Source organism: Pelodiscus sinensis, chromosome 1 (genome assembly GCF_049634645.1).
Source record: "Pelodiscus sinensis isolate JC-2024 chromosome 1, ASM4963464v1, whole genome shotgun sequence".
NCBI lineage: Eukaryota > Metazoa > Chordata > Testudines > Trionychidae > Pelodiscus > Pelodiscus sinensis.
This window is the reverse complement of record NC_134711.1, coordinates 7750383-7776418: the sequence shown is the minus strand read 5'-3', so window position 1 is coordinate 7776418 and position 26036 is coordinate 7750383. Positions and strand designations below refer to the sequence as shown.

Below are 26036 nucleotides of genomic sequence, written 5' to 3'. Positions count from 1 at the left end.
TCAACAAACTGAGTATGATAGTTTGCTTGATGTTTTAGCAGTAGTACCATAATTCCTGCAATAATCAGTTTGTATTACAGTAGCTTCTGGAGACGAACTGAGATCACTGCTCCAGCATCATAGATGCTGTACAGTCTCAAAGAACCTTTTAAAATTTTAGATTTACAGCCTTAATAGACAAGACAGAAAAAAGGTAAAGGGATGCAGCATATAGGCAAATGACTGAGAGAATTAAGGCACAGAGGGGAAAAAGTGATTTACTGAGGATTGCTTAGGAAGTCTGCAGCAGAGTGAGAAACTGAACCCAGATCTCTGGACTCCTTGCCTAATGCCTTAACCATAAAGCATCTGTTCTAGTTGGAGCACACATACTTCAGTTAGTATGTGGGGCTGCTTGTGCAAGATATCATACAGACGTAGAAAGAGATAGTCACTGCCCAAGACAGTTGACTGTATAGGCCCTTATTCTGTAAACATGCACATGAATACCTTTTATACATGTATGAGTAAAGTACATGTGACTTCTTGCAAGATCAAGGCCTAATTTTATTATTGGTTCCACTTATTTTTTTATTGTAACCCCTGCTGCAATTGGTTAGCCCTTCCCTGTTTTTATGAAGATTTTTTTAACCTTCCAGCATTGAAGAAAAGCTAATGCCTGCTTTTCCCAGTCTAACCAAGGGCCTAGAGCTATTCACTTCCACCCTGCTGCTCCCCATCACCTGGCACAATTCCCACTTAAGTAGTTTTATCGCTGTCAGAATAACATCTGCATTTCAGGCACTTTAAAAACTCCAAATGTCTGAAATAAGCACCTTGCATTGAAACATGGAGAGTATCTCTAGCAGCTTCACAGAGATTACACAAAGTGCATTATACATCATTCAGTGAATGGTCCTGAACGTTAACCCTTGGAGATCTTGTGAGGGTATTAGTCAATTAGTCACTTACATCCCTAGTGGGAGTGGCCCCCTCGCCTGTCCCCTTTAATTGCTTAACTGGCTAAATGGGATTTTATATCCCTAATATAAGCCAATGTGAAGACTAACAATCAACCAGACCAAAAAACACTTCTTACTCAACAGCGGGTAAGTGTGTCCAGAACAGCATTCAGAGAAGTTTCACATTTGTCTTTCCATTTCTTCTCACTAGCGGGGAGTTTGTGTTGGACTCATGGAACAGCTAAAGTTGCATGGATTAGTGAGGTTTGACAGAAGTGAAGTTAATAGCAATCCCAACTTGGTAAAACGTAGGAACCGTTGATATTTGGAGTTGTAGACAAATACTAAGCTGATTTGTTCAAATGTATCTTGAATTTAAAAATGAATCTCTTGTGACCTTGCTGGCAGGAAAGGGTATAATTGTGTATTAAGATGATTATACTCAATTCATGGCTAATGAAGTAGTAAAGACCTAGCCAAGTCAGTTTAAGTGTCTTGGCATCTCTCTATAGCAAATGCTGCTTGAAAGAGCATCACATTTTCCCTCAGGCTTTTAGGTTTTGAAAGAGCTCCAGTGTGCTTAATAGGACTTAATCCATGAATGTTCCATAGGAAGAATGTGATTTGGTTAGACACCATAAAAGGTAACATGGCCAAGAGGCTTGAATTAATGTTGGGAGGCAGGAACTCCTGAATTCTAATCCTAGCATTGTGCTGACTTGCTATGTAATTTCACTGCTCTTCTCATCTTCCCGATCCGTAACATAACACTCATTCTTAACATCCTTGTGATTTTGGTTTAATTACACATTCAAAATATGTGGAAATGAGAAGCTGCGTATAGTACTTCACTTACTCCTCACTTCATACCTCCTTCTCCTGTCGTTAATTATTCCTCAGACCTTACCTCTCCCATGTTTTTGCCCTACAACGTCTTGTGTGTTTTATATATGTGAATCTTTCAGCTTCTGAAACCAGATGACCTGTATTGCCTTCTGTGAACTGTGATGGTCATTTACACATAAATTAAATGTTTAACTTTTGCAGTATATTAACTTTCTGTATGTGTTAATAAATAGTAACACTAGTACCTTTGCATCTTTGAGGGGAGAGGGTGATATTGCATGGAAATTGAGGTGGTAAAATATCTGTTAGATCATCCAGTCCATGTTATCTTTGTTACCTTTGCATATTTCTTACATGATTGATTCATGCTGTAAATTAGTGAGATTATAGCCTGTTGTTTCACTTTGAATTGAAACGTAATCTGAATTACCTCAATAGATTTTTGTTGAAGTCTTGTTCCCTGGTGTGTCTTCTCTTCCTGTTTCAGGCAGAGCAGGCAAAGGTGTAATTGCCATGATAATTAGAACTTTATCTATCTTTACAGTGATAAGTTAAGCATTTCCAAAGGAAGTTATTAAATAAAAATAGGTCCAGGTTTTTTGTCAGGGAACAGGACTTTGTTATATTTATCCATTTGGTGATATAATAAGGCTTGATCCAAGATGCTTATGTTGACTGTGATTCTAATGTTATTGGAGTGAATTAAAAACTTACAAGCTGCTTGAGAAAGCAGTCTCCTTCATGCAAAAGTTTAATGCTTGAAGTTGATTGCTATGTTAGGGATGTTAAATTTAGATTAATTGGCTAATCAAATAGTCGAGCATCGACTATTTGATTAGCCAAAGAGCACCTCCACCTTTAAAGTTTAGCAACAGTTCCAGGGCTGTTGCTACATTTCAAAGGTAAAAGCACTGCGGGGAGCATGGGGCCAGCGCGGGGCGCCCCGGCTGGCGTTGGCCTGCATGTGGTGTTTCAAAGCGGTCTGGCCCCAGGCTCCACATGGTGCTTCTGCTTTGAAGCACACCCTCCTCTCCGACTCCCCTCCCCTTGCTGCTGCTTTCTGATAGAGGCAGCAAGGCCGGGGGGAAGCAACTAGTCGACTAGTATGTCAACTATCCCATAAGCATTTGCTCATTGGATTGTCGACTAGTCATTCACATCCCTAAGCTACATTGCTCCAGTGCAATGTATTCATCATTTAAGTGCATGATTGTGCTTGGTGAGGATAACTTGTGAAATAGTGCTTTGAAGAAGAGGATTGACATCTTGAAACACTAGTAAAGACAAGTGCAGAATGGATATATTCTTGGTAGCCTGTATGACGGAGCAGATGGGCTAGTCTTTTAAGTGATCTAGATTCTTCTTGTCACCTGCCACTTTTAGGTTCTAAACCAAAAATCAGAGATCTGACATTCTTGTATATAACCCTGAAACGTGTACAGTAAACTTTCAGATTATTTGATTTATTTTAATTGTTTAGGTTTCAAATTGGTGCCTATTCAAAGCTATAAGCACGTTAACTTAATCCATATAATAAACATAATTAGATTAAACCTCGGCAACATTATAATCCGTTCCACAAGAATTTGGTCAGCCAGCTGGCTGCTTTTCATCTACAACATGTACACCCAGCCTTCTCCCAAGATTGTCAAACATATATTTTGCAGTGTGCCTGGAAAGTTGCCAGGTTGGGGCATTTCAGAGTATGGTGAAGGGAGCAAGTCCCACAATCTGAGATGTCACAGAGAAGTACTTTGCCTGTTGCCAACACCCTCTTTCTTACGATGAGGGCCTCTTGCTGGAGCACCATGCTGAATGCAACTGTGGGAGTGTGGCACAGGACAGTCCCAGGCCATGTAGGGCTTTGTAGGTCATAACCAAAACTTTAAACTTCACTCCTAACTCTCCTGTTAATTTTTGTAGTAAATATTCTTGTAAAACACACACATTTGCTGAGCTGTAGTAAATCAATCGTTCAATACCTCTTGGGAGTTGGAATAAGATGGCCGAATGGCTGTCCTACTAGGGCACTTGCATAATGCAAACCCTTTGAAAACTGTACACATCTGCCACTTTTTTCTGCATGTTTTTTTCTGCGAAAAATAACTTTGGCTGGAAAGTTGCTGCAATTCTGCCTTTTGCCCGCTGTGGACCCACTATGATACAAAAAGAAAACAGTTGCTCATTGGCAAGATTAGCCCAGGCTGCTGATAGGGGAAAAGAAGATGCTGCCTTCCTGCAATACCCTGTTAGTGGAGCCAGATCAGGATTTGGGGAAGGGGGGACAGTCCGTGTGGGGCATATGTGACTCCTGGGTGGGGTCACAGTCTGGGATTCACAAGGACTATATTGGGGGAGAACAGACTGCGGCAGGGGTTCAGTGGGAGTTGAGGCACAGGACCATGTGGGGGAGGGAGTGCAAGGTAGGGATGCTAGGAGTGTTTTATTTTGTAAACATGTAACTGCTGTTACACGTTTATACCCCCAGGGAAAGGGGAGATGGTGGCTCTGTGGGAGCCAGCTTTACACAGGTTCCCCACAAGCACCATTTCTTACAGAGCCATCAGCTCCCTCCCCCACCGTCCCGCTCCATGCTGCTCCCTTTACAGAGGCAGCAGCACGGGGGGGAGGGGAAGGGGGTAGCTCTGTGGGAGCTGTTATGTAGGAGGTGCTGGCTTAAAAGCTGACTTCCCATGAGCACCAGCTCTCACCATGCACTCCCCTCCTCTCTCACTTCTGCCTCTGTATCAGACACAGCAGTGTAGGGGAAGGGAGATCTTGTGTGTAACCATGAAGATGAACTGATGAGTCCAGGCTCATTGGTTAACTGTTTAACTGTGTGCAGGAACATGTCCCAGGTGCAGGACCACATGAGGAAAGGGGTGGTTGAGTGAGGGCACATGAGGAAGGCAGCTCAGGGCAACTAGGGATGTTAAAAGTTGGATTAATTGGCTAATCAAATAGTCATGCAATTTGCATCAGCTATTTGATTAGTCAATAAGGGCGCCCTCTGCATTTGAATTGTAGCAACAGCTCCAGGACTGTTGATACACTTCAAAGTCAAAAGCGCTGCAGGGAACACAGGGCCAGCAGGGGACTAAAGTGGGGGGCAGGGTGCAGGGACACGTTGGGGTGCAGGGGCGGATGTGCCTAACTAAACGGGAGACACTAGGGTCTGCTTGAGGGAGGCTCCCTAACAATCTCTCCCTGCCCTTGAAAAAACCTGCTTCGTATTTCTCCCACTCACACCCAACAATCCTGAGTTCACTCCCTGGCTCTTTTCCTCTCCCTGAGCTCCTCCGTTACTGGAGCCTGTGAAGATACAAAAAGTGTATCCATACCCCATCTGCAAAAGTGATCTGCAGATGTCTTCATCCACAGATCTGTTGATTTGCTGGGCACAATTAAAAGAATTACTCAAAGTTCTTTATAGCCCTAGTAAGGGATCTTTGTCAAATACTTCTTGAATCATTTTCATTGTCTATATTGTTGGGCATACTTACTGACAGGTATTTTGAAACAGATAATCAAAATAAATGAAGCTAGTGTAATTGTTGTGACAAATATACTGTGCAGAACTTTTGAGAATTTTTCATGTTTTGGTGAACAAGTCCTCCAGGAGTAGTATTAGAGTATAAATATGAAGCTGTAAAACATTGTCATTCTTGTATTGAATATTCAAAATAAGCTTTAGTATGTACACATAATAAATGTCTAACAGGAGGTGTCCTTGTATGATACCAACTACTTTCCTCTGTCTTTTTTTTAATGTTCATCTTAAATCAGAGAGCTGCTAAACCAATCATAACTACATGCTGAAAGCTGCTTCTGATTTTAATCCTGTTCCTGCATGTCTGAGTCAGATGCCCAGAAAGGACTTTAACCATGACTAAACCTATTTATTTGAATATGAGAGTACTTTATAAGTAGATCAGCCAAAGTACATTCTTCATTCAGCTTGCAAATGCAGTTCCTTCATCCTTTCCCCCTCACTTGTGGTTGGCTGTGTCAGTGGACAGTTATCTGAAAAATTTTACTTGTGTTCTTCTTGTACCTGAATCGAAAATAAGTTCCCCAAACTGTTTGTGAAAACATCATTGAGGCATTCTTTCCAAAGGAGTATTTAGAGAACCTTAAATGTCACAAATTTTAGTCAACTTCCTGTTTACATATTATTTCGTAGCTCTCTTTATGCATCTATATTAGCTTGAAGTACCTCAAAGCTACAGTACTTACTCTTGTCCATCTGTACTTTTAAAGAAATATTGCATCTTGTGGGTGAAATCATTAAGTATTGAACTGTTGCAGTCATTAAGGATGTCACATTTGATTGCTTATGTTTCGTTGTTGTAATGAGGATAGCTTCCAAGTTGGAAAATAAACCTTTGGCTGAATTCTTGTCCTGCCCTTTTTTAAATAAAAACACTTGAGAGATTAATTATTCCTGACCACCTACACCATTGTAACGGATCAGAACCTTCCCTAAGTATCCATTATGTAAATTTTCTGAAGACTTCCTAATATTTGTTCTTAGTGGCTGCTTTTATTTAATTTACTATCATTTATCCAACATCAAGTTTTAGTAGTTTGGCCTTGTGGAATAATAGAAAAGCTCTAGGCTACAATATGGAAGTTCCAGCTTCAATTCCTCTGCTAGGTCTTTAGCATCTTTGGCAGCAAGGCGCTTGAAGCACTTTCTAAGCTGTGTGGAATGGAGTTATGACTTTATGGGATATATTGTATTCCTAGCCTGTAAATAGGTTCCTGGGAATACCTCTTAAAGCTATATCTACACTCTGAGCTGATGGTAAATCATGACAATTACTCACACTTGTTCTTGTGGATCTAGCTAGCAAGAGTATAAATAGCATTGTAGTCATGGATTAGCAGCACAGTTGAGCTGCCTTTTATCAGCCTACCTGAAACCCATGGCTAAGCCCGCACTTCTACCTGTTCTACTGCAGCTACACTGTTTATACTTGTGCTAGACTGATGAGAACTAGCATGAGTATATGTGTGAGATCAAGGAAATCATACCCCATATGTGTGAGATCAGGGAAATCACACCCCCTAGCTTGTAGTGTAAACCTAGCCATAGGCTCTCAAGGAGTCAGTCTCACATTAAATGAGGCTGCAGTACTTCACTACCTAAGACTGAGTCTCTGGGCTCCAGCACTCCCGTTTGGAGAGTTTCACCCCCCTCCGGGATCCGTGCACTTCCACATGTATCTGCAGCAACTCCATGCAGCCCTTTTGAAACAGACTAAGATTTATTAGTCAGCTAGACTATGGCATCAGAAAGTCCTTAGTTTAGAGAAGCAAAGGTTAAGGCAGCATTCAGATTGGCTAATGCCACTGCTCCATCAAGATGTTGCGGAATCCATCTGCTCTGTCAAGTCTCAAGAGAGATCATCTGTGTGTCTAAGGCTAGTTCTGATCGCAGTGTACAGTTGGTTGCCTCTTGATCCATTGTCCTGCTGTGAGCCATCACTGGTGTGAGCCCCCAGTTAAATGTTAATTGCTGTCGCATTGGGTTCCCATTATAGAATCATAGAATAATAGGACTGGAAGGGACCTCGAGAGGTCATCGAGTCCAGCCCCCCGCCCTCAAGGCAGGATCAAGCTCTGTCTATACCATCCCTGACAGATGTCTATATAACCTGTTCTTAAATATCTCCAGAGAGGGAGATTCCACCACCTCCCTTGGCAATTTATTCCAATATTTGACCACCCTGACAGTTAGGAATTTTTTCCTAATGTCCAATCTAAACCTCCCCTGCTGCACTTTAAGCCCATTACTCTTTGTCCTGTCCTCAGAAACCAAGAGGAACAAATTTTCTCCTTCCTCCTTGTGACACCCTTTTAGATATTTGAAAACCGCTATTGTGTCCCCCCTTAATCTTCTTTTTTCCAAACTAAACAAGCCCAGTTCATGAAGCCTGGCTTCATAGGTCATGTTCTCTAAACCTTTAATCATTCTTGTCGCTCTTCTCTGTACCCTTTCCAATTTCTCCACATCTTTCTTGAAATGTGGCGCCCAGAACTGGACACAGTACTCCAGCTGAGGCCTAACTAGTGCAGAGCAGAGCGGCAGAATGACTTCACGAGTTTTGCTTACAACACACCTGTTGATAGAACCCAGAATCATATTTGCTTTTTTTGCAACAGCATCACACTGTTGACTCATATTCAACTTGTGGTCCACTATGACCCCTAGATCCCTTTCCGCCATGCTCCTTCCTAGACAGTCGCTTCCCATCTTGTATGTATGGAACTGATTGTTCCTTCCTAAGTGGAGCACTTTGCATTTCTCTTTATTAAACCTCATCCTGTTTACCTCTGACCATTTCTCTAACTTGCTAAGGTCATTTTGAATTATGTCCCTATCCTCCAAAGACGTTGCAACCCCTCCCAGTTTGGTATCATCTGCAAACTTAATAAGCGTACTCTCTATCCCAATATCTACATCATTGATGAAGATATTGAACAGTACGGGTCCCAAAACAGACCCTTGAGGAACTCCACTTGTTATCCCTTTCCAGCAGGATTTAGAACCGTTAACAACAACTCTCTGACTACGGTTATCCAGCCAATTATGCACCCACCTTATCGTGGCCCTATCGAAGTTATATTTGCCTAGTTTATCAATAAGAATATCATGCGAGACCGTATCAAATGCCTTACTAACGTCTAGGTATAGGACATCCACCGCTTCTCCCTTTTCCACAAGGCTCGTTATCCTATCAAAGAAAGCTATCAGATTAGTTTGGCATGTCTTGTTCTTCACAACCCCATGCTGGCTATTCCCTATCACTTGATTACCTTCCAAGTGTTTGCATATGATTTCCTTAATTACCTGCTCCATTATCTTCCCCGGGACAGACGTTAAACTGACCGGTCTATAGTTTCCTGGGTTGTTCTTATTCCCCTTTTTATAGATGGGCACAATATTTGCCCTTTTCCAGTCTTCTGGAATCTCCCCTGTCTGCCATGATTTTTCAAAGATCATAGCTAAAGGCTCAGATACCTTCTCTATCAGCTCCTTGAGTATCCTGGGATGCATTTCATCAGGACCTGGTGACTTGCTGACATCTAACTTTCCTAAGTGATTTTTAACTTGTTCTTTGTGTATCCTATCTTCTAAACTTACCCTCTCTCTGCTTGTATTCACTACTGACGGAGAATTTAATCCGAGGGTTCGGATGGGGGCCCAAACCCCCTACCAAATCAATTCCAGACACCCTTCTTAAGCAACCAGCTTTATTCAGGAATGCATTCCAGGGCAAAAACCTCCAGGATACTCAGGAGAAAAAAAAAGTTTCTGCAAAGTTTCTGCAAAGTTTCTGCAAATGCCCAAACAAAAGGCAAGGTCTTTTGTACTTTCTTACATGGTAATTATCCCCCTTTTACTGACCACTTACAATTGCATGCATATACAGGTCATGCCCCTTTGCACCAAATTCCCTCCAATCATCATTTGTCCCCTCACTGTCATTTTGCAGGCCTTACAACAGGTTCAAACCAGTTTCACCTGTCCCCTCCTTTTGTATACCTGTGCTCAAGCACGTACCTCTTTACAAAGACCAGACTTTAACAGCAGGGGTCATATTGACAAAAGTTAAGTTTATCCTTCACTACGTTAGGCACACCTCCAGACTTCTCGGTGAAGACCGAAACAAAGAAGTCATTGAGCATCTCCGCCATTTCCAAGTTCCCTGTTACTGCTTCTCCCTCCTCACTAAGCAGTGGGCCTACCCTGTCCTTGGTCTTCCTCTTGCTTTTAATGTGTTTATAAAAGGTCTTCTTGTTTCCCTTTATGCCTGTAGCTAGTTTGTTCTCATTTTGTGCCTTTGCCTTTCTAATCTTGCCCCTGCATTCCCGTGTTGCTTGCCTATCTTTCTTTCCAGATCTGAGGACCCTTTCATATTTCCTAGTTAGTTACATGACACAGACCACTCATGTCTCTTAACCCAAGAGCAGCATTTTAATCCTTTTGCGCCCGAACAATGCCATGGTCATAGACATATTCATTATGAAATACTCTATATTTTATGAACTGAGTTCTCCTGCAAAGTTTAGAATAGAATCATAGAACACTAGAACTGGAAAGGACCTTGAGAGAGCATCATGTCCCAGTCCCCTGCCCTCATGGCAGGACCAAGCACTGTCTAGATCAGCGTTTTATACTTTTTAAGACCGAGGAACACCAAACCATTTTTTTTAATGGGGAACACCAAGGAGACTTGCCCCTTTAAGGGCAGCCATTTCCAAGGGAAAAGTTGTTGAGCAAACTAACAAACCCCAGTTTGCTCTTTTATCAGGAGAGCAGGCATTGCCCTTTTAAGGGTGGCCATTTTGAACTCTGTTCTCCACGGCACAACCTCCTAGGCAATTTATTCTAGTGTTTAACCACCCTGACAGTGAGGAAGCCTTTCCTAATGTCCAAACTAAACCTCCCTTGCTGCAATTAAAGCCCATAGTTTCTTGTCCTGTCAACAGAGGCAAATGAGAATAATTTTTCTCTCTCCTTGTAACAGCCGTTTAGCTATTTGGAGTAGCATTGATTGGTCTAGAAGGAAGTAAAGTCCTTTTTGAACATAATTGTTGTCCTGGATCAATCTTACATTTATATAAGTGTTGTAAGGTTAGCAGTGTCCAAGTGTTTGACTGCGTTCAGCACATGAAGCACCATTTTTTTTAAAAAAAAGTAGGATAAATTGGAATGAAGATTACATCCACAAGAATAATATGCATTCCTCTGCTTCCTGAGGATTTCACTTGTGGATGTTTTATACATTCTTCTGCCCAGGAAGAAAAAATACTTATCTGTATATTTGTGAAATGTAACCTTTTAAGGGAAATGGACAACAATGATTTGTGTAGTTGAGTGCAGACAAGTAGGAGTTTTTGTTGAATGGCAACCTGCTCTTGGACATACAGGCCAGGCAGAGTTGGTTTGGCTCTTTTTTCCAAATGTGCTCACTCTAGTTCACTTCAGGACAAGAGTGTTTATCTCATGATGCTTCTTTCTGAGCTTTACACTGGAGACAGCGTTAACATTCCCTCTAGTCTTTTAGAGCACCCGAAAGAGAAATGGTCAGCTGTTCTTCCTTGATTTTTAAATAATGTCTAGGCTTGCTCTTGAGGTTTTTCATCAGGTTAAATCTGCATGCCTAGATTTAGATTATCATTGCCTATGACTCGTTATTACCTACAGTATGACATCCTGAAATAAGTATGATTCCTCAAGATGCCTGTTTGTTAGAGGAAGGAAAATTTTATTTTCTCCCAACTTGTTACAGTGCATCTATTTTTAGTGTGAACATTTATTTCCAAACGTGCAAAGTGCCAAAACAATTGTTTATGCTTTATTGAAGAATGTGTTGTTACAATGTTGCATAATGAATCTGAGGTACATAATAATTTGAGCAGCCCTTAACCCTAAGGAGTAGTTGCAGTTCTTTCTGCTTTTTGTATTGGAGCAAGTTATTTTCGATAGTTAATGCCCATTATGGTACTCCAGGGGGAAAATACTTGAACTTTTGAAAATATTTCAAAAGATTAGTCATTTAGTGGGAGAATTATTTTCTCTACTTGCATGTTACATGAAGTAAGTCTGAACTATATTTTATAATGTATAACAGTCAAGATATTTTTCATAATATACTATGATTCATCATGTAATTGCACAGTTGCATATTGTGGGTGCTTTTGGTTATTTCTCAAAGTCTCTGGCATTCATCACTTTTGGAGATACAGTGGACTTGAAGGCCCTGTTTATGTTAGTATTTCCTATGGCCTCTTAAGACCGTATTGGACTCCCTTACAATTTTTCATCCTGTGAGGACAGAGCTGTTAACCCGATTTTATGGATGGGAGAATGAAAGAGAGACTGAGTTCTCCAAGGTCGCAGAGGGAGTCTGTGGCAGAGAAGGGAATTGAAATCAGGTCTCTTGAGATCCAGGCTTGTGCTAACCAACAGACCAGACTTCTGCTCTATGGCAAATCTGCTATAGCTGTGTAATTATCCGTGCTACCAAGAAGATCTGAGGCATGTTTATCTTGCAAAATCCTATTGGTTTTAGTTGCTTTTTTTACTAAGTAAAGTAATTTTTTTGAGGTCTAACTTAGAGATTCACCCAAGCTGTGGTTGTATTGGCCTTCATCAATGTGAGAACTAGGCATGCGAAAGGTTAACAGGTAAGCATCACCCTTAAATGGTGAAGCTTACCAGTTCTGGTTAACCAGTGGGGGCTGGAGCAGCTCCCCACCTGCTTGCAAGCAGGGGGCTCCTCCAGCCCTGCAAGGGGCCCGCTATAGATGGGCTGCTTTTGGAGCAGCCCCTGGCTGCAGCATGCCCAGGCATCCCACAGGCAGGAGCTGATCTGGTGGAAGCTGCCTGCTGGCCCCCAGCTACCACCAGAGCAGCCCCTGCCTGCGAAACTGGGGACTGGCAAGCAGCCTGGATCCTGATTTAGTCAGTTAACTGATTAACCTGGCTTTTACATCCCTAGTGGGAATCTTGCATATCTGGACATAAGTAGCAGTGCAAAGAGCTGGTACGCAGGTCTTCCACAGGGGAGAGAGCAACTGGTCTGATAAAATAGTACTATATGTCAATGCCTCCCATATTTGTTGACAGCATTACTCATTTGTAAGGCTTGGAGAATATTTAACCCTTTCAAGTACAGATGCAGTCAGTGTGTAGGTTTCTCTTTTGGCGACCAGTATGATTTTTACAATGGGAGAAGTATTAAACAACTTTCCTGTCTCCCACTTGAGCAAATTTGTTCTGGAGTTGGACACATTAGACACCAGGGTGTCTCTGGACCCACATTTGAATCCCTTTTGAGGCAATGTTATGAAGATCTCGAGAGGGGAAAAATGACGATTTACGGAAAGTTTAAAAAACAACCCCAAGATGATAAACCTCGTTATCTCTGTATGCATTTATTTTAGGCTTATACATTTCATGGCGTGCTGAAATAGCATGTCTAGAACTGCCCAACAATAAAACAGATTAAGATAAAATATCATTTTAAATAGTCTTTGGGTTTATTTCACCATATTTAATACCTTATCACAGTCAAGACAGTTATGTTCTGAGTCCTGAGTGTTGTACATATTTCTAAGGAAATAGAGCTTTGGGTTGAAGATGCTGCATTTTCAGTTAAAAAAAAGATGAGACTTGTGATGAGATTTGCTAAATTTTCCGAAGTATGGCTTTCCCTTACCTTAACTGGACAAAACACTTAATGTTTAGTGCAGAAACCTGGTGGTCTCTCCCTCCTTTTTTCTCAATATTCTCCCTCCCCCCACCCCCTAGAATTTTTTCCCCGGTGTTTTTTCGGGAGGAGGGGAGTGTTCAGTATTTTTGGTTCAACCATTTGGCAACCCTAGTGAATGGAGTTCCTTATTTATGGGTGTATAGTGTCTCCTGTTTGAAGGTACAGGACTTTGCTAATTTATTGGCAAAAAATCTAAAATATATGCAGAATTTCAGTAAGCGCTTTTAGGTGAGTGGGTATCTTAGGAAAAAGGGATATAGGTATTCTACAAGTATTTTTGCAACTATCTGAAGACAGCAGTATTAGCCAGAGAATCATAGGACAGGAAATCTTCCTTCTGACACTAATTGATCCAGAATGAGATAAGGATATTAATAGATGGGTAACTTGCTAATTGTGTAGTCAATAGAATTTTTATCAACCACAGGATTAGTCAATAAGGGGAAGAAGCGCTCTGTCCCAGGTGTCACTTGGTCCAGAAGCTATCCCTGCTACACCTTTGCTGTTTAAATGTAGTAGGAGCCGGGCTGCTAACCTTGCTATGGGTCTGCAGTTTAAATGTAGTAAGACCCAGGCTGTCTGCCTACCTGGCTCTTAGTACTGAGCTGCAGCAGGGGCAGGTCCCAGACCTGGCATGAGCTGGGTTGCCTGCACAGACGGAGCAGCCTGGGCTTATCAGTTAGTTGACTACTTATTCCTAGAATGAGGAGGGCTTGGGTTATTCTTGCTGGGTTTTATTTTAAGATCCTTTTAAAAAATCTGTTTGAAAGTTTGTTAAATTGCAGTTGTCTGGTAAGACCAAAGTCTTGTTCAGGGGATAATTTAAGATTCTTGAGAAAATGAGGAGCCTAGTGCAGGCAAAGATCAGTTCTTTCTGCAGTCATTTAAGACAGTTTTTGGGGAAACCATGCTGTTCTTCTTCCCTGCTGCTCTGATTTAAAGGAAAGGGATTAGCCAGAATCATCAGAAGTTGTCTCTATGTTGTACGTGGAAAGACAAGGTGAGTAAAGTAATATCTTTTATTAGACCAACTTCTGTTGGTGAGAAACTTTTAACTCTACATGCTCTCAGATATGGGAAAGGCAATCTGAGTGTGTCTCACACCTGAAGGAGAGCTCTGTGGAGTTGAGAAGCTTATTTCTTTCACCTACAGGAGTCGGTCCAGTAAAAGGTTACCTTGCCTACCTTGTCTCTATTGTATCTTGAAACCAAGATGGCTACAGCGGCATCCACTGAACAGTAGTTTATCCTCATCAGGGCTTGACAATCCCCTGCGAGAGCCATTCTCCAGCCCCGCACTACGCATGCACTAGACCGGCACTGTGCATGCGTGAAGCTCCGGTGAATGGGGCACTCGGAGTGACCGGCTGAAATCTGCTCACCATGGGCCAGTAGATTCAGCGGTTTGCCGAGCCCTGCTCATTACATAATTGATGTCTTGTTTGTTCCTTAGTTTTCACACCAGAAGTCTCAGTAGAGAAATGGTGCTAAATACTTACATTCTTTCCAGATTCAAGTGAGAGCATAAACACAATGGGGTCTAGCCACCCTCTCACATTAACTCATGGAATTTGGACCGGTCAAGGCTCTAGTCAATTTTGGTTCTCTAGTCCTTTCACCATATTGAATCTCTTCCATTACTAGTTAAAAAGGAAAGTCCATCTCTTGTACTGACTCTTTTCCTCCCTTGTTGCTTAATAAATAAGGAATCAAGATTTACACTTCCGAAATCAGCAAACTCATTCCCAATTTGAATTCAGTCAGGTCACTCTCTCCATAACAAGCTGTTTCACTGTACTCTTTGTCTGGACAACAGGCCTGCCATTGTAGCTATGTGAAGTAAACTTCTTTGGATGAACATTCTCAACTCCCCACAGGCTCTTTATTCATTTACTCACATGTTGTTGTGAGTGTCTTATTCATTTTCTTTTGTCCAGAGTTTCTATACATATCTTTCTTCATAAATGGACCTTGTGTCCCCCACTGAAATGTGTTCATATTTTACAAGGGCATGTGTAGACCAATATAGTAACCCTCAAGCAATTGCAGGTTTAGACCTTTCCATTCAGAGTTTGATTTCAAAATAAACACCATTGTTTAAAATCACTTTAAAGGAGCTGTTTGCATAACTAGCAAAAAGTGGCAGATTTACTGATTAGATGCTTCCAGTGGGTTCCTTGTACCTTTTTTCAGTTGTAGTGAAGGCTTTCATGCATCCACAATTTGTTTAAGCTCCTGATTAAGCAGTCTTCTGGTGGGCAAGGACTTGTTCTAGAAAAGATGGAACAAGTTGCAGAAAATTAACTAATTTCCTTTCCCTAGAGATGGACCCTTCAGGTCAGAGATTAAATGTTGTTGGACACCCGTCTGGGGAAGCTTGTGGTGTTACTGCCCTTGAGCATGTTATCTGAAAACATAAAAGGGGGAATTAGATTCCCCACCCCTGACTTATGGAGATCTAACGCCCAGGAGCTGGATGCAGCTACTGGCTTGCCTGGATATAGCCCCCGAGGCTCGGGGCTCCCGTCACCAAAAGTGTTCCCCACCCCTGCTGTAAGTTGCTAATTCAGCCCACGTTAGTAGTACTTAAACAAAAATTCTTTATTATGAGAGTTGAAGGATCATTGTGCTTTACTTTTTGTATTACATTTAGGTAATCTGAATAAAATACGTTACTGCTATCCATTTTTTGTTTTCTTTATAAGAAATCTTTGCATGGTTTACAACATTCCTGTGCTGTGTACTGCTCAGAAGTAAACCAACTCTTTTACCTTTGGTACCAATGCCAAGAATTTGATGCTTTAAGGTATCAGTGGTTTGATATTAGATCTATTTCTATCTCTCAGACAAGTATTATGACTTGAGAGGAGGGATGATCTTAACAAAGCACCGATCTCAAAATGAGTTGCTCAGAGTTCAGTTAATGGGTCTGTCACCGACTTTGAGCGTGGGCAAATCATGTACTCTCTCGGTGCTGTCAGTTCACCATCTGTCAAATGAGGATAAATACTTCTAGTGTCTTATCCCCTTTGACTGTAAACTTCTGGGGCTATTGATTCTCTCCCACTGTCCGCATCCATTTACCTAGCATGAATGGCTGTCTCAACTATAAATCCATGCGTATCTTGGTAATACTGATGCTTGTGTAAATTACTGCATGAATTTGAGGCATGTTCAGCCTATAGGTGAAGAGCCAAATCAAATGCCACTCAAGTCATCAGGTTCACTATAAAAAGAACATCACTTGCAAGGGCAATGACCTAACAAATGGAGGCTCCACAAAACATCCATTTCATAGTAATGGCCTCTTTGATAAAGCAAAAAGGGTTCTACTGTACCCTTGCTAAAAGTGTCACAACTGCAAAAATGTGCTCAGCAGTGGGCTTTCTCTTTGGCAGTGAGAGGCTGAGAGTACCTCTATGAAGTATTAAACTCAGAACTGTTTTTAACTGGAAAACCCTCCTCTAACCTGGGATAAATGTAATCTTTCTGGAACTGCAATTCAGTGTGTTCTCAGCTGCTTCTGCTTGCTTGCCTACCTCTGAGGGACAGCAAAGCATTTCCTCTGCATGCTCTGGTTGCCCTGCTTCAGGATACCACAGCACTCCTTGCCGTGGTGCTGGAGCTGCCTCTGGGCATGCAGTGGCCCTACACTGCCATGCTGCAGCTTCTGCAGGGTGCCTTCGTGGTCCTGAATGAACTTGACTCAGAGCTCATATTTGAGACCCTCTGCCTGTGTGCGGGAGCAATGCCTGTGCAACCGCACCCCACAGTGGAGAGAGGGTTTTGGAGGCTGGACGCCAGTTCCAGCTGGTGGGACCGGCTGGTTATGGAGTGGTGGGACGAACAGCAGTGGCTCCACAACTTCCGTATGAAGGAGACATTCATGGAGCAGTGTGCCTGACTCGTCCCTGCTCTCCAGTGATGAGACACCCAGATGCGATCTGTCATCCCTCTGGAGAAGTGGGTCGCCATCGCTGTCTGGAAGCTCACCATGCCTGACAGTTACCGGTCCATGGGCAACCAGTTCGGTGTGGGAAAGTCCTCTGTTGGGCCCTCCTCATGGAGGTAAGGCACTCTCAGGCTGCAGTCCCTGGAGGGGAGGTGGAGTGCTGGAAAGGGAGAACCTAGGGAAAAGGAGGTTGGGAGTGCAGGGGGTGGTCTGGTGGGGGGGGGGGGAAGCCCCATCTCTGAGGGGCGCGGGGGGGGGGGGGGGGGGGAAGAGTCTGCAGACCCGCCCTCTCCAGCCCTGCAGGGGAGGGGCTTAATAGGGGCTGTCTGCTGGGGTTTTGGGGGGGGAAGGACCTCCCAAGGGCTCAGGCACCCCCTTTGATTCTCTGTTTTGTCTTTATCTCCTTCTCCAGGTGATAAGGGCCATAAACAACACCCTGCTGTGCAGGGTCATCTGTCTGGGAGGCCTGGACCCCATCGTGACCAGATTTGTCACCCTGGGCTTCTCCAACTGCAGGGGGGCTATAGATGGGACCCACATCCCTATCCATGCCCCTGATCACCGTGCTGCGCAATACGTAAACCAAAATGGATACTTTTCCATGGTCCTGCAGGCCTTGGTTGACCACCGCAGACCGTTCATAGAAGTTTTCATCAGCTGGTCGGGGAAGGAGCACAACGCTTGTGTCTTCTGCAAGTCCAGCTGGAGGCTGGCATTTTCTTCCCCCAGCACCACAACATGGTTGTGGATGTTGAGATGCCACTATGCATTGTGGGGGACGCAGTCTACTGCCGAATGCAGTGGCTGATGAAGTCATAAACTGGCTACCTGGACCCGAGCCAGGACTGGTTCAATGGCTGCCTGGCGAAGGGCCCACATCCAGGCCAAATGTGCCTTTGGGTTCTTGAAGGTGCAATTCAGGTGCTTCCTGACCCACCTCGATGTGGGGGAGCACAGCATCCCCCAGGTGATCTCCATATGTTGTGTTTTCCACAACATCGTGGAGAGGAAGGGGGAGGCCTTTCTTTTGGGGTGGGGGGCAGAGGCTGGCAGGGAGGGACAGGTCTTGGAGCAGCTGTGCACAGCTGCCATCTGCCAGGCCCATCAGATGGGGATGCACATCCAGGAGGCCCTGAGGGAGAGTTTCTCTAAAGGACTCCAGTAACTTCCCCAGGGCCTCCCCGCTAGGGGCCTGTGCCTTGCCTCCTCTGCCTTTCCCACAGCAACCCTCCCCTTTTCTCCCTCCCACCCCCACAATCATCCTTCCCTGCAGACCCAATAAACACACGTTTGGTTTTCAAAAGCATAACTCTTTGGGGTTTTTTTTATTTGGGATAAAAGTAACTGGGGAGGAGAGAACCTGGATATGGTGGGAGGTGGGGGGCTTGAGAACCTGGATATTGGGATGCGGGGTGGGTGAGAACCTTGGAGGTGGGAGGAGATGCTCAGAGCTGGGGCTCAGACTGGTGCATGGTTCAGGTGTTTGTTCCACCTGGTGTCCTGCGACCATGAGGGTGGGGGCAGGGAGAACAGGGGAATAGGCGGTGGGGGAGGGGCTTGAGCAGGGTCAAGCATGGGAGCAGGGTGGGGACTGGCATGGGAGGGAGGAGAGACTGGAGCAGGGACTGGTGCCAGGTACACCATCTCCCGGATGGTGTCACATTTTGCGGCCCTGCTGCAGCAGCTCAGTTCACATCTAGGCCCACCACTGTGCATTGTTCAGGATCTTCTGGGCCAGTGTCTGTTGCATGTCTCGGAAGATGGACATATGCTGCCTGGTTAGGTTCTCCTGGACCTTCCAGCACCTGCGGCTGCCCTGGGGTTGGGCCGTGTCGATTGCCCCACAATCACAGCTGGTCCAGATGGGGAGAATAAAGAGGGACATCCCTGAAGACACTGTCCCTGAGGCCTTGCTCTCATCTGTGAGCAGAGCAACAGTTCTCAGGGCAGAGAACAGAGATGTCCTGGGAGAGAGGCCATGTGTGTCCTGGACAGTGGGGCAATACCTCCCAGGGGCCCAGAGGTCCCCCGGAGACCATGCTTCCCACCGCGCCCTCCCACCCCCATCTCATGGACAAACAGGCAAGGGAAGTGTCCGGCCACACTGGGATCCAGTGGCTGGGAGAGGGGCCTGGAGCTGCCTGTGCTTCCGTTGGTGCCCCCCCCCCACACCTGCGCCTGGCAGCGCTATCCCTGGGAGCGTGTGGTGCCTTGAGCGTGCAGGGCATGCCCGTGAGTGGCACTCAAGAGTCTGTCTGCGGGCATGTGCCCTTGTCCCCAGCCTTCTTCCAGCGGTGGCTGGTGGTGGGAGGGTGTCCACCTCCCGGGGGTCAGAAGTGTGTCTGGCTTCCCCAGAGCCTGAGAGTAGGAGCCCAGGTGTGCTCTGGGGCTGCCTCCTCAGACTGCGTGGCACAGACTGGCACTGCACGTGCATCCACGTGCACGGACTGCAGCACAAGGGCCAGGCCGAGCGACGATCGCACCACATCCCCACAGTGATGTCCCGGGAGAGAGGCCGTGTGTGTCCTGGACAGTGGGCAATACCTCATGCCTTGTGTGTGTGAAAAACGAGGAGCACTCACCTGATGATCCCTCCCTGTCCTTGGAGGATGCCTGGGAGATATCTAGGCCCTGCGGTACTGGCTCCAGGTGGCCATTTCCTCCTCCTACTCCTCATTGTGGGCTGGGACCCCCAGGCGGGTGATGATGGGCATCTCCAGCCCTGAGTACACCACCTTTCACTGAAGATAGCCATGTACACTGTGACTATGGCAGAAGCGGTGGTACACTCCTGAACTTTGTTTTTAGGTTTCTAATGTTGGCCACCATATTGAGCATTGCAAGGGGCTTTAGAAAAGCTTTCATTCCTTTGCTGGGCAGAAGAGAGCAAAGCACTGTTCCGGCAATATAAAACCTACAAAAGCCCCGAAACCACAATAGCATTGCTTGAGTCTTTGAACTCAGCAAGAAAAAGGTAACGTGAAATTATGACAGCATTTGACTTGAACACTTCAAGCCACAAACCCTGAAAGTGCCTCCTTATATCACCACGAGTAAGTGCAGATGCCATCTCTTCACAGTTAATTGCAAACTCTTGTGTGGCAATGGATCAAAGCATTAGAGAGCAAATCAATAAATAACATTATCGTGCAATAAATTAGTGTCAGTTGTCTTAACCCCTTTTTGACCCTGTCAAAGTCAGACACAGGACTGGCAAATTTGTCAGACTGCTCTGTTTGTTAGCAAAGCCGCTCTAATACACCCAGAAAATGAGAGTACCATACAAGGCTCGAACCCCTTGATTTATACAGACAAAAGAAAGCAAAATCAACAAGATTACAAAAGGGCGAAACTCACCCGATTCCCATGAGAGTAGTCATGTATCTTCATTTCCATATCAAGCCTCAGCAATCTCCTGTCCATATCTCCCTGGTTATCTCAATTACTTTCTGCCTAACACCTAATGTTCCTTTTCCTGTTATCCCAGACACACCTGGCTCCACTCTGATCCATCCTGCATACCTACAAACAACATTAATATAATCTTCTCTTTCCTGTTCAGGGACAAACATTATTCCTTGAACTTATTCTATTACAGTATAATTCATCTTTCTCTTAAAATATAATTCTTTCTACTTTCACAACCCCTCATACCAGTGTTTCCCAACTCTGTTTGGCCCCGGAACCCTTTTAAATTGGAGGAATTTTGCTGAACCCCTAATAACAGCAACTGATTTGACAGCTGAAACTTCAGCTTTGTCCGACGCAGTGCTAGTATATACGTATTCAGTCACCCACGTGATCCTCGCTGTCTGAGAGTGAGTACGGGTGTTTACGGTGGTGTATAACAGGTGATTGCACCACTGACTGCGTGCAGCACTGAGTAGTGGCATCCCCACTCTCTGGCTAAGCTGGCATTACACAGGGACACTTATCACGGCAAACACAAATGAAAATTGTTTTCAATAAAATTTATAAATGCTTAATTATCTTTTTAATCATAAAATGTTATTGTAATGGAATTTTCTCGTGGAACCCCTATTGTCACATTTGGGAAATACTGCCTTCTATAGTAGATGAAGTGGTTAAAGGTTTCTCCACCAATAAGTATGGGGAAGTGGCAGGAATAGACAGACTATATTCTACTTTCCTGAAGAATCTTGGTCCAAAAGCAAGAAGATGGTTAGTGGAAGTGGTAGAAGAAAGGGGATGAATCTAGCTCCCCTAGAAATAATAGAATGGGTTTTGAATGTCAAGTATAGTTTTTAGAATATTTCAGCAACTTAGGATCCCAGGTCATGGTACTTGCATAACATTTATTCCTTTTTTAATACTATTTAAATTCTTGTCCTTAAACACTAAAATTAAGTCTCTTGACTGAAGCAGCATTTCGATTTTGTGGTCATTACTGATCTCTAAAATATATTGTGGCAATTTCACATTGTATACTAAGGCTTCAGCAGTAGTTTTAGAAGTATTTTTTGTCATGTTATTGTAAGATAGTGATTGGTCTTACAAAATTTTAGATACAATTTTATATAAAGGACTAATTCATTTTATGCTGCTAGCTAGGCTGAGTATCATAATTCCACGTCTGAATGAGGGATTTCCCCAATGGGCTTTTGTTAAAGAAGAGGTGCATACGGTGTAGTTTTTTTTCTTTTGTAATTGTTTTTTTAATAAGGGGAAAATGTACATTACACAAACAATTCATGTAGCTTTAAAGTTATGAAAAGACTGCAGGTCATAAGTTAGTGGGAATGAAATATTAGGTCATAATGTCACTGTCTTTTTAAAGCAAATTCGACCTTTAGTGTGTCAGTGGCATGTTTATGTTGTAGAGAATATCATTGGGGATGGAAATAAAGAATTTATAAGGATATTTATAAAAAAATCTGCTTATAAGTATGTATAACTAAGTACTTATTTACTGTGAGTGAGCAAATACCTGGGGCAATAGTAAACTTATTGTGCCTATTAAAGTGTTTCCTAATTTCCTTTCTTAATAGAATGGTCCTAGTGCTAGATCTTGTCACAAGATGTGCATCGATATTCAGCGAAGGCAAATCTACACATTGGGCCGTTACCTGGATTCCTCTGTGAGGAACAGTAAATCTCTGAAGAGCGATTTCTACCGCTATGACATCGACACGAACACCTGGATGTTGCTAAGCGAAGACACGGCAGCAGATGGAGGTCCCAAGCTGGTGTTTGATCATCAGGTCAGGTGCAGAGAGAAACACTGAGTGCACTTTTTACTTTCCAGGCTTTGCTTAACACATTTCTTACCACAGCCCATTCCTAGAATTGCATTATTTGGTGCAGACACTTCCCAACTAAAAATATATTGGGAGAAATGCGTATAATGCGTATTTAAAAAGCTTGTGTTCCTAATAAGCAATCTTAATATTACAATATAAACTACCCTAATTTCTTCAAGAACATGAACGTTATTTGTTAGTATCTTGTAATCTATAATTAAGAAACAGTGGTATATGTGGGAAAGCTAGTCTTGCACAGTGATGTCTGGTCTGTAAGTGGTTTGTCACTGGAATTGTGGAATCATATAGATATTGTAGTCCATGTTGGATGTTACTGGGGATGCAATAGAAGAGATGGCGCAGATATTGGAAAAAACTTGGATTCTGATCAAAATTTGGCCTATCTTTATTTTAAAAACTAGAGTGTGTGTGCACGCGTGTATACATATAGATGTTTCATAAGCATTGGAACTCCTTATGGAATTGGCTTCCAGCTTTTCTTTGGAATATTGTATCTTGGAGAATTCAAATTCAGATTGAATTGATTCTTTTTTTTTTTTGCTGCCTTTTGTGTTTGGCAGATAAGATAAATATCACAAGGCCAAGAAACGAAAAGAGGGTTTCCATTTTCAAGGCAATTCCCAAACTCACCAGTTCAAACTCCTTCTTTTGACTTTTTCTATGGTTACCAGGGTTATATACATGTTTCTGCTGACCTCAGTAATGCGATCATATGCCTCATGAACATCTCCTGCTCAGTGGTGCAGTGGGGGGTGCTAAGCCAGCTTCCTGCCTCTCCTTGCACTTCAGACCATGATGCACCCCAAAAGCAACCAGCAGCAGATTCCTAGCCTATGTGAGTGCTAGCGCTAAGGGCAGGGGCAGCTCTCAGAGTCCTGTGTGTACTCTTTCCCAAACTAGGAGCTCGGTCTGCTGCTGGCTGCTTCCGGGGCGCAGCACAGTCTTTGGTGACAGGACAGACAGGTAGTTGCCTTGAGCACTCCCACAGGTCACCTGATTTCCCCCCCCACCCCCCCCCTGCAGAAAGGAGATCCAGTGCCTGACTTTCCACCACCCAGTACTGGGTCATGACCAATATTTTGAAAACCAGTATAATAGGCTATCCAACAAGGCCAGCCTTGATGTCCTGTCTGTCTGCTTTCCTTGAAAACCCCACTCTCATTCCTCTCCTTACTGTAAGGAATATTGTTCCTGAGTACATCTACCAATCTAACCCCTCACTCTAGCATCCTCTACAATGCGTACACATTTTTCTGATTGTGCACTAATTGGTTTTGCTCCGTCAAGTTGTGATCTAGCCTGTGCTGAAGAGCCACCTAATGTTGTTGTAATTCCATCTGTCCTCTTTCCCTATGTCCCTTGCTTCTCCCCACTTTTCAGTAACCCCATTTGTTTTATATCTGAAGTAAGGTTTTTGGAGACAGGGACCAACCACATTGTCTTATTTGTATTGAGACACTTTTTCAGTCAGTTGTTTCAAGCTTTAGAGATATAGTAACAGTTCATATTTAATACGTATATTACCATAATACCTAGAGACCTTAAAAGGACAAGGCCCTGCTGTTTTAGAAATAACAGGTAAATGAGACAGTTAAACTCTCTTAAAGATAGTTTTGACAACACAGAGTACTCAGAGGTGCCCAAAATACAGCCTGTGGTTAAATCTTACGCAGAGTACACTTTGTAAACTGGGGGCCAATAATCTCTGTCTGTATTACACATGGAGTTAGCTGCAAACTGCTTCATTTACTGCAGATTAAGGAAGGATGATATGCTCATGTTAACTCTCACTGAATACCACTATTCTACTGGCTGTCTCAATGAGCTAAGGGTTTTTTATTGTCTGATAAGAAATCTTAGTATATTCTTGATTAAATAAGTCTAGTTTAACATGCATCTCTTGCTTCCTACAGATGTGTATGGATTCAGAGAAACACATGATCTATACGTTTGGAGGTAGGATTTTGACGTGTAATGGCAGTGTAGATGACAGCAGAGCCAGTGAACCTCAATTTAGTGGATTGTTTGCTTTTGACTGTCAATGTCAGACATGGAAACTGTTAAGAGAAGATTCATGTAATGCTGGACCTGAGGACATCCAGTCCCGAATAGGACACTGCATGTTATTCCATTCGGTAAGTTTTCAATTTGGATTTTAAGTCACAATGCCTGATTTTGGGGAAGCCAATACCTATTTAACTCCATTAAGAGCATGAAGCTTTCTTCAGATCAGTCTTTTGGGCAAGTAGTAAAACAGATATTAGCCACTTGTAATCATTAACACTGGCGCTGTTTGTAAGAGAGTGTGCTAATAAGGATTTTTTGTGTGGTGTTTAAAATTTACTTCAATATAGTTTCAAATGGTAGCATCATGTGAACTGAACTGTATGTGGTGGTGGTCTGCCATCAAACTGTTGCATTCCCTGTTCTCCTTCCCTCTTTGGGGATGCTTTATTTCATTGGAGTATCAAGTGATCCTTGCTAAAAGTTGACACAGCATTTTGGGATTCCTTGGCTTCATAAATGATGCATATTAGGAAGAGAAGCAATGGTGACTTGCAGATATATCTGTGTTCAAGAGTGTAGTGAGAAAGTAAGGACCTGATTGTCAAATGTGTTCAGTATGTAGCAGCTTCTGTTCTTGAAATATGCTGCCCAGAACTGAATACTCTTGAAAATCAGGTTACTTCATAAATTCCAGGGCCAGAAGGGACCACAGTGATCATCTGATCTGACCTTCTATATAACAGAGGTCGTAGAATTTCCATGAATTAATTCCTGTTTTAATGAAAGCTATCTTCAAGAAAAACATTCCAGTCATGATTGAAAAATTGCTATAGTTGGAGAGTCTGCCACAGCCTTTGGTAAATTGTTCCAGTGACTAATTACCTTCACTATTAAATTTTTATGGATAATTTCCGGGCTGAATTTGTCTAGCTTTGACTTCCAGCCATTGGGTGGTCTGCTAGGTTGAAAAGTCCATTATAAAATTTTGGTTCCCCATGTAAGTACTTATAAACTACAATCAAGTCAGCTCTTAACCTTCTCTTTTTTTAGATTCAGGTAGCTAAGTCTCTTTATTTAGTAGCTTAAATGTGATCAGAGCCTTTTGAAATTTTATTCTCAACTATGTATACTGAGGATTTCCAAAAAAATCTGTCCTTAAATGCCTGACAGCTTTAAAATTTACATTAAAATATAATTTAAATTTAAAATATTTGTAGGTTTTTTTTTAGCTAAGAGTTTTGGTGACAATATGAACTTTTATGATTGAAGTGTCAAGCATAGTTTTTTCTGTTTTAGCAAGTCTCTGAGATCAGTTTTATAATATGTATAATTTAGTGTTCTATTTTTCACTATCGTACTAAAAACATAAAATGTAAATGTCAGTGATTTGTTGTGTTAGGAATTCCTAAAGGATCAAAATCCAATCTCTCTTCATTTAGTGGAAGATACCTTAGAAACTTTTCAAAGTTCCATTTTGTTTCAAATTGCCTTCTAAAACTTAAGAAATACTGCTGAATCATTGACACAAAATATTTTTACAGGTAACTGAATTTGTGTGTGCTTTATGCTCACCTATACACTTACACATATACAGCTTATGGAACCTTTAGACTGTTGTCAGTCCAAAAAATGATTTGGGAAGGAGCAAAAGCAGTCTATCTACACTGAGGGACTTTTAATTGGTTATGCTTGGGGGAATCCCCATACCCCGAAAACTGAT

General features: G+C 42.9%; 1 protein-coding gene across 2 annotated transcripts in view; it reads left to right on the top strand.

Annotated features, from left to right (window-relative positions):
* Positions 1 to 26036, top strand: part of MKLN1 (muskelin 1) — a 173185-nt gene that overhangs the window by 94369 nt on the left and 52780 nt on the right. For both annotated transcript variants that reach the window (XM_075925725.1, XM_075925720.1), the window contains 2 exons: positions 22037 to 22249; positions 24223 to 24444. In XM_075925725.1, coding sequence (XP_075781840.1) covers positions 22037 to 22249; positions 24223 to 24444 — 435 coding nt within the window. The remainder of the gene's footprint in view (positions 1 to 22036; positions 22250 to 24222; positions 24445 to 26036) is intronic.